Here is a 12525-nt window from a genome sequence, read left to right on the forward strand (position 1 = left end):
GGGGACTAATAACCTTTCTTTGACTAAATACCTTAATTTTTTCAGTTAGGGTAAAATTTTTCAAGGCAAGTTAAAAAAACCCTTTTAATTTTTTTTTTTTTTTTTTTCCCTAAGACCCAAACCGGCCCCACCATTTTTGTTTGGTTTTTTCGACCAGGAGCTCAATACTTTTTCTTCATAATCAAAATTCTAATACCCTTTAATTAATCTTTTGACCCTGATAATTTTATTTTCCCTAGATATGTCTATGTGGAAGAGTTCTTGTCTACAACTGTTACCCACCTCATATGATATGTCTATGTGGAAGATTCTTGCCTCTAACTGTTACCCACCTCATATGATATGTCTATGTGGAAGATTCTTGGCTCTAACTATTACCCACCTCATATGATATGTCTATGTGGAAGGTTCCTGTCTACAACTGTTACCCACCTCATATGATATGTCTATGTGGAAGATTCTTGGCTCTAACTGTTACCCACCTCATATGATATGTCTATGTGGAAGATTCTTGTCTACAACTGATACCCACCTCATATGATATATGTCTATGTGGAAGATTCTTGGCTCTAACTGTTACCCACCTCATATGATATGTCTATGTGGAAGATTCTTGTCTACAACTGATACCCACCTCATATGATATGTCTATGTGGAAGATTCTTGTCTACAACTGTTACCCACCTCATATGATATGTCTATGTGGAAGATTCTTGTCTCTAACTGTTACCCACCTCATATGATATGTCTATGTGGAAGATTCTTGTCTCTAACTGTTACCCACCTCATATGATATATGTCTATGTGGAAGATTCTTGTCTACAACTGATTACCCACCTCATATGATATGTCTATGTGGAAGATTCTTGTCTCTAACTGTTACCCACCTCATATGATATGTCTATGTGGAAGATTCTTGCCTCTAACTGTTACCCACCTCATATGATATGTCTATGTGGAAGATTCTTGTCTACAACTATTACCCACCTCATATGATATGTCTATGTGGAAGATTCTTGGCTCTAACTGTTACCCACCTCATATGATATGTCTATGTGGAAGGTTCTTGTCTACAACTGTTACCCACCTCATATGATATGTCTATGTGGAAGATTCTTGTCTACAACTGTTACCCACCTCATATGATATGTCTATGTGGAAGATTCTTGTCTACAACTGTTACCCACCTCATATGATATGTCTATGTGGAAGATTCTTGTCTACAACTGTTACCCACCTCATATGATATGTCTATGTGGAAGATTCTTGCCTCTAACTGTTACCCACCTCATATGATATGTCTATGTGGAAGATTCTTGGCTACAACTATTACCCACCTCATATGATATGTCTATGTGGAAGGTTCCTGTCTACAACTGTTACCCACCTCATATGATATGTCTATGTGGAAGATTCTTGGCTCTAACTGTTACCCACCTCATATGATATGTCTATGTGGAAGATTCTTGGCTCTAACTGTTACCCACCTCATATGATATGTCTATGTGGAAGGTTCCTGTCTACAACTATTACCCACCTCATATGATATGTCTATGTGGAAGATTCTTGGCTCTAACTGGCCTGCTGGCAATGTACACTCTAGTAATCTGTTCATGATCATGTCCACATCAATTTCCTTCTCGTGGAGAGGAATGGACACCACTGCATCAGTCGTTCTCTTGATGTTAGGGTACAGATCCTTCAGATCTGTAGCCTTTCTTGTCTTGTACAGAGATTTCCCCACCCCAGCTCTCCAGGACTTCACTACTCGCACGGTTGACCTACAAATAAAAAAAGTTATTCCCTTCACTATTCTCACTGTTTAACAAAACAAAACAGTTCTTCCCTTCACTATTCTTACTGTTGACCTACAAATAAAAAAAGTTCTTCCTTTCACTATTCTCACTGTTGACCTACAAATAAAACTAGAACTGTCGCCAGGATGGCTGACTAATACCCCCGCAATCTGCACGAGTCATTGGTGAATTGGAACTGTTAATCAGAGGCTAACTAAGATAACCCAGTAAAATAGTGACCAGTCGCCATAGCAACCATCATTTTGAAAAAAAAAAATAAAGTGGCATGGACATCTACACATGGTCCTCTATATTTGTGCGAAGTTTCATTGAAATTGGCCGTTCGGTTTAGGAGGAGTTGTCCGGACAAACTTAAAGTTATGGTTCTTATCAGAAAACCTGTTTATAGTGACCAGTTGCCATAGCAACCATAATTTTGAAAAAAAAGAAAGTGGCATGCACATCTACACATGGTCCTCTATATTTGTGTGAAGTTTCATTGAAATTGGCCATTTAGTTTAGGAGGAGTTGTCCGGACAAACTTAAAGTTATGGTTCTTATCAGAAAACCTGTTTATAGTGACCAATTTTTCCTACACTTCAGTGATAAGATGTTTCTACAGGATTGAAAAATATGTTGACATTAAGAAAATCTTATTGTAATGATTAGTTGAATATTGTTATTTTTGTCTGACAATTTCTTATCATAATACATCAAAATTCAACATAACTGCAATATTTTGTATCTCTTTAAAATTTTGTTAATTTTTTTCACAGATCAAAATCATTTTAATTGGATCATTCTGAGGGTGAAATTTTGTAGCTCTTATACATATATCCTATGAAAAACAGTTCCTCTAGAGGTGGTTTTTCTCCGGGTACTCCGGCTTTCCTCCACCTCCAAAACCTGGCACGTCCTTAAATGACCCTGGCTGTTAATAGGACGTTAAACAAAAACAAACAAACCAAACTCTAGAGGTTGATTCTCCCTTTATCTTCCTGGGGGTGGGTTATTTTCTAAAGAATTTGCTATTGTCAATGGCAGATCAATAAACTTCCAATGTGCCAAAGGAGCCAAAATTCTTAACAGCTATACAAAATATTAGACTCCTGGTAATCTGAAAAAGTGCTGTGAATGCTTAACACATATTACTCCGTAATCTGACAATGAAACAAGGCCATTTATTAAAACAACCTGATAGAATTGCATTCAAGAATGCTGTTAGCAAAATTCAATGACCTTTGGTCACTCTCTCATTTGACCTCTGTGACCTTGAAAGATTGTTGAGGCTTTGATACCTTTCATCCCACTATCACTATTACTATCCATGCAGACACTATCATGATACTGGACTTTCTAATGTTATTATCCAGATACTGTCATGATACTGGACTTTCTAATGTTATTATCCAGATACTGGGATTTCTAATGTTACTATCCAGATACTGTCATGATACTGGACTTTCTAATGTTATTATCCAGATACTGGGATTTCTAATGTTACTATCCAGATACTGTCATGATACTTGACTTTCTAATGTTACTATCCGGATACTGGACTTTCTAATGTTAGTATCTGGATACTGGACTTTCTAATGTTACTATCCAGATACTGGACTTTTTAATGTTACTATCCAGATACTATCATGATACTGGACTTTCTAATGTTACTATCCGGATACTGGACTTTCCAATGTTAGTATCCGGATACTGGACTTTCTAATGTTACTATCCGGATACTGGACTTTCTAATGTTAGTATCTGGATACTGGACTTTCTAATGTTAGTATCCGGATACTGGACTTTCTAATGTTAGTATCCGGATACTGGACTTTCTAATGTTACTATCCGGATACTGGACTTTCTAATGTTAGTATCTGGATACTGGACTTTCTAATGTTACTATCCGGATACTGGACTTTCCAATGTTACTATCCAGATATTATAATGATACTGGACTTTCTAATGTTACTATCCAGATATTATAATGATACTGGACTTTCTAATGTTACTATCCGGATACTGGACTTTCTAATGTTACTATCCGGATACTGGACTTTCTAATGTTAGTATCTGGATACTGGACTTTCTAATGTTACTATCCGGATACTGGACTTTCTAATGTTACTATCCAGATATTATAATGATACTGGGATTTCAAATGTTACTATCCAGATACTATCATAATAATGGGCTTTCTTATGTTGCTATCCAAATACTGGACTTTCTAATGTTACTATCCAGATAATATCATGATACTGGGATTTCAAATGTTACTATCCAGATACTGGACTTTCCAATGTTACTATCCAGATAATATCATGATACAGGGATTTCTAATGTTACTATCCGGATACTGTCATGTTACTGGACTTTCTAATGTTACTATTCAGATAATATCATAATAATGGGCTTTCTTATGTTGCTATCCAAATACTGGACTTTCTAATGTTACTATCCAGATAATATCATGATACTGGGATTTCAAATGTTACTATCCAGATACTGGACTTTCTAATGTTACTATCCAGATACTGGACTTTATAATGTTACTATCTGGATATTATAATGATACTGGGCTTTCTAATGTTACTATCCATATACTGTCATGATACTGGACTTTATAATGTAACTATACAGATACTGTCATGATACTGGACTTTATAATGTAACTATCCATATACTGTCATGATACTGGACTTTATAATGTAACTATCCATATACTGTCATGATACTGGACTTTATAATGTAACTATACAGATACTGTCATGATACTGGACTTTATAATGTAACTATCCATATACTGTCATGATACTGGACTTTATAATGTAACTATACAGATACTGTCATGATACTGGACTTTATAATGTAACTATCCATATACTGTCATGATACTGGACTTTATAATGTAACTATCCATATACTGTCATGATACTGGACTTTATAATGTAACTATACAGATACTGTCATGATACTCTGCTTTCTACTGGTACTTTCCAGATACTATCACAATACTGGGCTTTCTTATGTTACTATCCACATACTATCATGATACTGGGATTTCAAATGTTACTATCCAGATACTGGACTTTCTAATGTTACTATTAAGATAATGTCATGACACTGCGCTTTCTAATAATACTATCTGTATATTATCATGATACTGGATTTTCTAATGTTACTATCCAGATACTGTCATGATACTTGACTTTCTAATGTTACTATCCAGATACTGGGCTTTCTAATGTTACTATCTGGATATTATAATGATACTGGGCTTTCTAATGTTACTATCCAGATACTATCACTATACTGGACTTTCTAATTGTTTATAACTAAAATTTGAATTGTTGACCACATCTAACTCATGTGAACTGGACACAAGGTGAAAGTTAATAACTCATTCTTCTGAACAAATAATGATAATTCAATCCCAGCATGCTACAAGCAACATATGATCACTTTAAAAAAAATATCCTGAAATAAAGGCAGCTTCCTCAATAAAACACTAATGTTATATTATTATTACCCTCCGAAATCCACTGAAGATGCTGGGCTGATTTTCGTATGTGCCTTGCTTATTTTCAGCTTGTCTTGGAGGTAGCTTTGGATGAGTTGTTGGTTGGCTACAGGAAGTTGTGGCCTGCGGAACCTCTCTAATGCAGCAACAATTCTGGATTTATATTCATTTTCTGTGCTGCACAGGACAACCAGTCTGTACTTTATACCTTTAAGAAAAATATTAAGAACTAAAATGACAGTTACAAAATGTATATCCCATGTTACTAAGTTTCATGAATAATGAAGGACTTATAATTCTCCTGAAGCATTCTTGGAATATATCAAACAAAAAAATACGAAGACTTTTGCGAGAAGAAGTCTTCATTGGAAAGGCGTGTGTGACATTTGTATGTCTAAGTCAGTGTAGTGCACCTCTCACTGGTCAAGATTGTATACGAAAGTATTCATTACGGTGATGCATGACCATATATAGGCTACACCTGCCATTGTCACCATCATAACTGCATGGTTATAGATTGTTCTTTACAAGATTGAGTGTTTTAACAAAGTTTAACTGTGACTTTGAATATGGGTCAAGCTTATTCATTTTTGAGCTTCATCCAATTTGGTCCAAAAACCCAAAAATCTTGATCCTAAATCTTTTGGTCAATCAGAAAAAGTTGTTTAAGCAAATTTGCTGCCTGTGACCTTGAATACATGTCAAGGTCATCTATTATTGCAAAATTTGTTTGGATATGAATCTACTAATTAAGTATCATGTTTCTATGCCTTTTGAAGAGACGAAGTTGTAAGTTGGTGATGACCCAAGATCAGAAGTACACCATGGTATAACCTGACTTGCCTTTTGGGCAGGCAAGTAAATAACAAATTAACGATGTTTGATACCAATTCTCTAAAAATCTGCTGACCTTGTGAGAAGACATATCCAGTTAGCCTTACCCTTCTCTTTGGCTTTTTGCATGTGTCTCTCTAGACATTGTTCCCCCTTGTCACTGACTTCATAGTCCAGAAGGTCAGAGTTAGCCAGACAGTAGATCTGGCCACTCTGATTAAAAACAGCTCGTCTCCAGAATATATCCAACTGAAAATATTCATTAATTCTAACTGATGACAATATCAACAGAACTTCATTTAACTGGGTGTAAATATTTCAATGTGTGATACAATAAAATATGTATATTATGAGAAAAAACTGTCAATAAACATTTCAACAAAGTAATGGAATTATGTGATCTGTAATTTAAAGGACTTTAGGAGTGTAGTTGTAGTATGGAGGCTGTGTTTTTTAAGGCTGTAGCGAAGGTGTGTATATCAATACACAAGATATAAGATTATCTACCTGATGTGAAGGTGTGTATATCAATACACAGTATACATGATTACCTACCTGTGTGAAGGTGTGTATATCAATACACAAGATATAAGATTATCTACCTGGTGTGAAGGTGTGTATATCAATACATAATATATATGATAACCTACCTGGTGTGAAGGTGTGTATATCAATACACAAGATATAAGATTATCTACCTGGTGTGAAGATGTGTACATCAATACACAAGATATATGTATATGATTATCTACCTGGTGCGAAGATGTGTATATCAATACACAGTATATATGATAACCTACCTGGTCCAGGGTTGTATGACCAGAACAGATGAGGACCTCATCAGGCTGTGGTAGAGGTTCTTGTCTGTCATTCATGTAGATGGTTAATACTGTGTTGAGAATGTCATCTAAAACAATGACAATGATAATCTATAGGTACCTTACATTCATTTTAAAGAAATCTTACATCCTAGATTTTTCCTGTAAGGTAGCTATAAGTTCCATTTAATAAATAATCATACAAGAGGCACAAAGGGCATGTATTACTCAACTGCATATGAAAGTCAATATGGAGAAATACTTTTCTATGGAAGAGTTTTGAAGAATTTGCTGTACTTCCAAACATTTTGTCTTGCTTCTTATGGGGACCTAACTCAACATTTATACAAAATTGATTCCCTTACACTCAATGATGTTTTATAATCAAATGCAGACCAATAACTTTCATTACTACAAATTGAAAGAAACAGGATTTTGATTTATTATCATAAAAGAATTTGCTATGTTTCCTCTATGGGGGTCAGATCCACAGTTTATACAAAATTGGTTCCCAAAGATGCTTCAGACCAAATATGCTCTAATCTAAATCCTTACATTCCTACAGAAGAAGGATTTCAAAAGAATTTGCTACATATTCCCTTTTGGGACCCCACCACTTAGGCCCCCTGAGGGCCTAGACCTGTCATTTTACACAAAACTGCAGACCATCTTCCTGGCCCAGCCCCAAGGATACCTAAAACCAAATTTCATCAAAATCTGCTCAGTCGTTCATGACTATCAGCAATTATTAGCAAGTTGACAGACGAACGACAGACACTGCATCATGCCATAAGCTCAATACCAGCCATTTGGGCTGAGCTATTAACCAAGATACCCCTGTAAAGATACCCATCATCCAAGTTGACAAATATCTATACCAAAGTAATGTGACTTAATTTGTCATAATTTTTGGGTTTCTGGCATACAAACTCATTGACTTCAGAAGAATTTTCAATTTGATATTTGACTTTTGAATATTAGTTTTGAATATATTCTAACATGAAATGATGGCTTAAAAGTCTTGTCAAAAAATTGAAAATGTCTCTAAACAACAATGATGATAACCTTGGCATTGAACTGAATATTTTACTAATTCTGAAACCTAGCAGAAGAACCACAACACATATATGAACTTGTCAGTTTTTTGAAAATTTCTACAACTGGAGAATTTTATATTTTATTATTCTGTGGACTACTTACTTTGGGGACAAATGATGAGATTTGGTTCCCCCTCCTTAAAACTCTGGATCAGGTGTCTTCTCATACTGAATGTTTCTGAAATAAACAAAGACTCCTTAAAACTTGTTAAATAACCTGCGTTGATCACTTGTCAGCTTATAATATATATGGAGAGGATATCTAATGAGATAAAATGTTATACTTTCTAACTAGAACACTGAGAGGCCAGTAAAGCCCCCTATCAAAGACATCTATCTGTCCACATAGCTAAAGTCGATGTTTGACCTTTGGGCTTCAAAAATAATCGCAAGAAAGCAAAATGGACATTTCACATTTACTGAGATGTGACTCCTTCTTCCATCTGCTGGGGTAACTGAAATGCTAATAAATATTTGTTTTGATTTGTTTTGTTTATTCTAACATGTTAATCATGTTATAATATATGCATCAGCAATTAGATGCAGAATTTGACCTTGACCTTTAACTTGATGACTTTGACATTTACTTTTTAGCTGAGAGGGCATTTTTATCAACTGAACATCTCGCCTAAGTTTCGTGTGAATCTGTCAATAAATACCAAAAGTATAGTCAAGAGTAAAATTTGTGGATAGAGAGAGTGCTTATTATAGAGCACCCTTATCTTTGATACAGTTCCCTAAAAAGGATTGTTAATGGACAGACGATGAACAGACCATCAACCACAGATGTAGGGCACATTGAACACGATGGACTCAAAAAGAACAGAGCAATACAAATACATGGTGTTAATTTACAATCTAAAAGTTATCAAAGTGAAATGATAATATTGGGTTTCATTTAATAAAAATTAGTACTAAACCTATCAAATAATGTGTTTATCCTGAAAACCTTTTATGTTGTTATTATAAAATACTCATCAGTGACTGCCATAATCTGTTGTGGGAGAGATATATTTAAAATCAGATATGTCCCTACTGAGAGCCAACTCTTTCCTAATCTTAAGTCTTTGTATATAATAACCTTTGCCTGCAAGACATTCGAGGACAAGCCCAAGGTGTTCTACACTCAAGTAGTCAGACACACTGGAGGAAATGGACGTCAGAAACCTCTCCCATAGCTTCTCAAGTTCCTTGATAAGTGGGTCCACTCGCACTTCTCTGCAAAATGAAATACAAAATTCTCTGCAGCTCAAATCTGACATAAGTTGAACATAAAAGTCTGAAAGGCCTGTATATGTATACACCTAAAAAGTGGTATTTGACTTTGAAATTTTTATAACAAAGTATACATGAATTACACAACCATCAAACTGTCCTCGTATGATATTGATCCTTGTACACATATTCAATTTTATCTTATCAAATAAGAGTATTTCAATAATTGCAGTAAAACTTTGACCTGGCACCCAATGATCAATTAAGCTAAAGCTATAGTGATTTCATCACCCCTATATTCTCTGTATAGGCAAGTTAACAAGGGCCCAATGGGCCCGAATAGCTCACTGGCTATCCAGTGATCCTTTTAATACATTAGCATAATTAAGAACAAGTGTATCACAGACCATATGTATATAAGATCTCAGGGCCTGGCAGTTATTTGAAAACGGTGTATTTTAAATATTTTGGCAAATTTAACTCTTTCAAACTTAATCACGGTTAAGGTCATTCATTTGAACAAATTTCTTAGCCTTCATCCAATCATGCTTCAAGCCAAAAATCAGGTCTCTGGATCTTTTGGTTATCTAAAAGAAGTCATGGAAATATTTGTGCCTATTTGACGCTTGTGACCTTGAATGTCGATCAAGGCATTCATTTGAACAAACTTGGTAGCCCGTCATTCCAGCATGCTACAGGCCCAATATTAGGTCTCTGGGTCTTTTGGTTATCAAGAAGAAGTCATTCAAAGATTTTAGCATATTTGACCCTTGTGACCTTGAATGAAGGTCAAGGTCATCCATTTGAAAAAATTTGGTGGCCCTTCATCCCAGCATGCTACAGGTTTAATATGAGGTGTCTGGGCCTTTTGGTTATCAAGAAGAAGTCGTTCAAAGAATTTAGCATATTTGACCCTTGTGAACGTAAATGAAAGTCAAGGTCATCCATTTGAACAAACTTGGTAACCCTTCATCCTATCATGCTACAGGCCCAATATTAGGTCTCTGAGCCTTTTGGTAATCAAGGAGAAGTCATTCAAAGATTTTAGCATATTTGACCCTTGTGACCTTGAATGAAAGTCAAGGTCATCCATTTGAACAAACTTGGTAGCCCTTCATCCCATCATGCTACAGGCCCAATATTAGGTCTCTGGGTCTTTTGGTTATCAAGAAGAAGTCATTCAAAGATTTTAGCATATTTGACCCTTGTGACATTGAATGAAGGTCAAGGTCATCCATTTGAAAAAATTTGGTGGCCCTTCATCCCAGCATGCTACAGGTTTAATATGAGGTGTCTGGGCCTTTTGGTTATCAAGAAGAAGTCGTTCAAAGAATTTAGCATATTTGACCCTTGTGACCGTAAATGAAAGTCAAGGTCATCCATTTGAACAAACTTGGTAGCCCTTCATCCCAGCATGCTACAGGCCCAATATTAGGTCTCTGAGCCTTTTGGTAATCAAGGAGAAGTCATTCAAAGATTTTAGCATATTTGACCCTTGTGACCTTGAATGAAGGTCAAGGTCATCCATTTGAACAAACTTGGTAGCCCTTCATCCCATCATGCTACAGACCCAATATCAGGTCTCTGGGCATGTTGGTAATTGAGATGAAGTTGAAAATGTAAATTGTTTACGACGGATGACGGACGCCGCCGGACAAAAGGCGATCACAATAGGTCAACTGAGACGTCGTCTCAGGTGACCTAACAATGTATGATTATATAAGGTTGTTGAGATGATCTATGTTCTATTATATTTATAACCAAATTGATGGCTATTGGAAACATACTGGTTTATGTGTTCGAGTGTGGATAGAAGTTCTGAAGTAACAGTTGAGATTGACAGTGGTGTGTTTGTCCAGCCCTGGTATTCCTCATCTGGGGGTTCAGTCCCTTCCTCATTTACATTCTGTTCAACATCCATGACTTCATCAGTGTCAGACTCTTCATCATGGTCCATGCACCATACTACAGCTGAAAACAGAGCACTGTATATACTGATACTGTATCCTATGTTTTCAAAACATTAATTTTAAACATATTGTATATTTAGGGTATTTTAAATGCAACGTAATTTCACGGGCGATCATACAATCTCTAAAATGTTTATTTGGTTGTTTACAATTAAAATCCTTTCCAGTCAACATTTTAATATCACCACCTGATGTAAGTTAATTCATTATTTTGGATTTACAAGTATATGTCTATCTATATACCATCCAAAAAGGTCAAAAACCATCTGAAGACCACAGTATAGAGGAATCTACTAATTCCAGGAAATGTACTGCTTGTGCGATGACAATAAATATCAGAAGCTCTCAATGCATTATCTTACTCTTTTTAATTAACATCACACATTCAATTTCTGACGTCTGGCCCTCTCTTCTTTTCTATGTTATTTATATCCTACCTTCATCTATTTCATCTGCCTTGAAATGATGCAAAGCCTTCTTGGCAAGTTCTACAGTAAAGCCTGTTTTCACCACTTCCTGAATAAATAATGCTTCCTCTTCACCCTCTTCCATCTCTTTGTCAGAAGATGTTTCTGACATTTCCTCATCCCGAATTTCATCCATATTCTCAACCTCTCTCTTGGCAGTTTTCATGGCAGAAATCAGATCAGACATACTACAATCTTTCTTTATTGCCGATAGCAGGGGAAAGATGAGCTTAGATGGTTCCTGCTCAGTTCCAACCTTGACAAGTTCCTTCTGAAGAATAACCATTTGGTCAATGGTAAGATGGTTCAGTTCGTAGTATTTATCTCTTTTGTCTGCAATATACTGTAGCCATTGGTCATAGCATTTCTCCATGAATTTAGCAATTCGTGGAACGATTGAGCTGACATCATCATCCTCTGTGGCTTTCCTTCCTTTCAAGCTATTCACATTATCTCCCGTCCCAAAAGTGATGAAGGAACAAGCCTTTCGACTTCTGTCACACAAGAACCTGGCTTTCCATTCGGAGAACAACACACATCCTGATGACACCAGTTTGATATAGGTGTTGGCAAGGCGAACAACTGAATCCAAAATCTACAACAGAGTAAAACAGAGGAATATATACCTTATTCATATCTCCCAGATGTACTTAGCCTTCAAATGGATTAGTAACAGACAAACTACTGATGATAAGACACCAATATGTGTAACAAATATTAGTTATGATCATCTACTTCATATGTGGTTTTTTTACATCAGAAATATGAAAGTTTTCTGGTTAGGTAGTGATCGCTCCTTTGTTATTTA

The 12525-nt window shown here is 35.8% G+C and overlaps 2 protein-coding genes across 2 annotated transcripts in view; both read right to left on the minus strand.

The window, feature by feature from the left end:
• The window catches only part of LOC117328417 (E3 ubiquitin-protein ligase rnf213-alpha-like), an 84271-nt gene extending 82929 nt beyond the window's left edge, over window positions 1–1342 (minus strand). Inside the window, exon 1 of the mRNA XM_033885946.1 lies at window positions 1338–1342. Coding sequence (XP_033741837.1) covers window positions 1338–1342 — 5 coding nt within the window. The remainder of the gene's footprint in view (window positions 1–1337) is intronic.
• A 58-nt stretch (window positions 1343–1400) lies between these two features.
• Window positions 1401–12525, minus strand: part of LOC117328419 (E3 ubiquitin-protein ligase rnf213-alpha-like) — a 71639-nt gene continuing 60514 nt past the window's right edge. The window contains exons 18-25 of the mRNA XM_033885947.1: window positions 11688–12312; window positions 11068–11251; window positions 9147–9283; window positions 8169–8243; window positions 6951–7057; window positions 6258–6399; window positions 5326–5524; window positions 1401–1781 (exon numbers count right to left, since the gene is read on the minus strand). Coding sequence (XP_033741838.1) covers window positions 1502–1781; window positions 5326–5524; window positions 6258–6399; window positions 6951–7057; window positions 8169–8243; window positions 9147–9283; window positions 11068–11251; window positions 11688–12312 — 1749 coding nt within the window. The 3' untranslated portion in view covers window positions 1401–1501. The remainder of the gene's footprint in view (window positions 1782–5325; window positions 5525–6257; window positions 6400–6950; window positions 7058–8168; window positions 8244–9146; window positions 9284–11067; window positions 11252–11687; window positions 12313–12525) is intronic.

The sequence above is a fragment of the Pecten maximus genome, chromosome 5 (assembly GCF_902652985.1).
Source record: "Pecten maximus chromosome 5, xPecMax1.1, whole genome shotgun sequence".
NCBI lineage: Eukaryota > Metazoa > Mollusca > Bivalvia > Pectinida > Pectinidae > Pecten > Pecten maximus.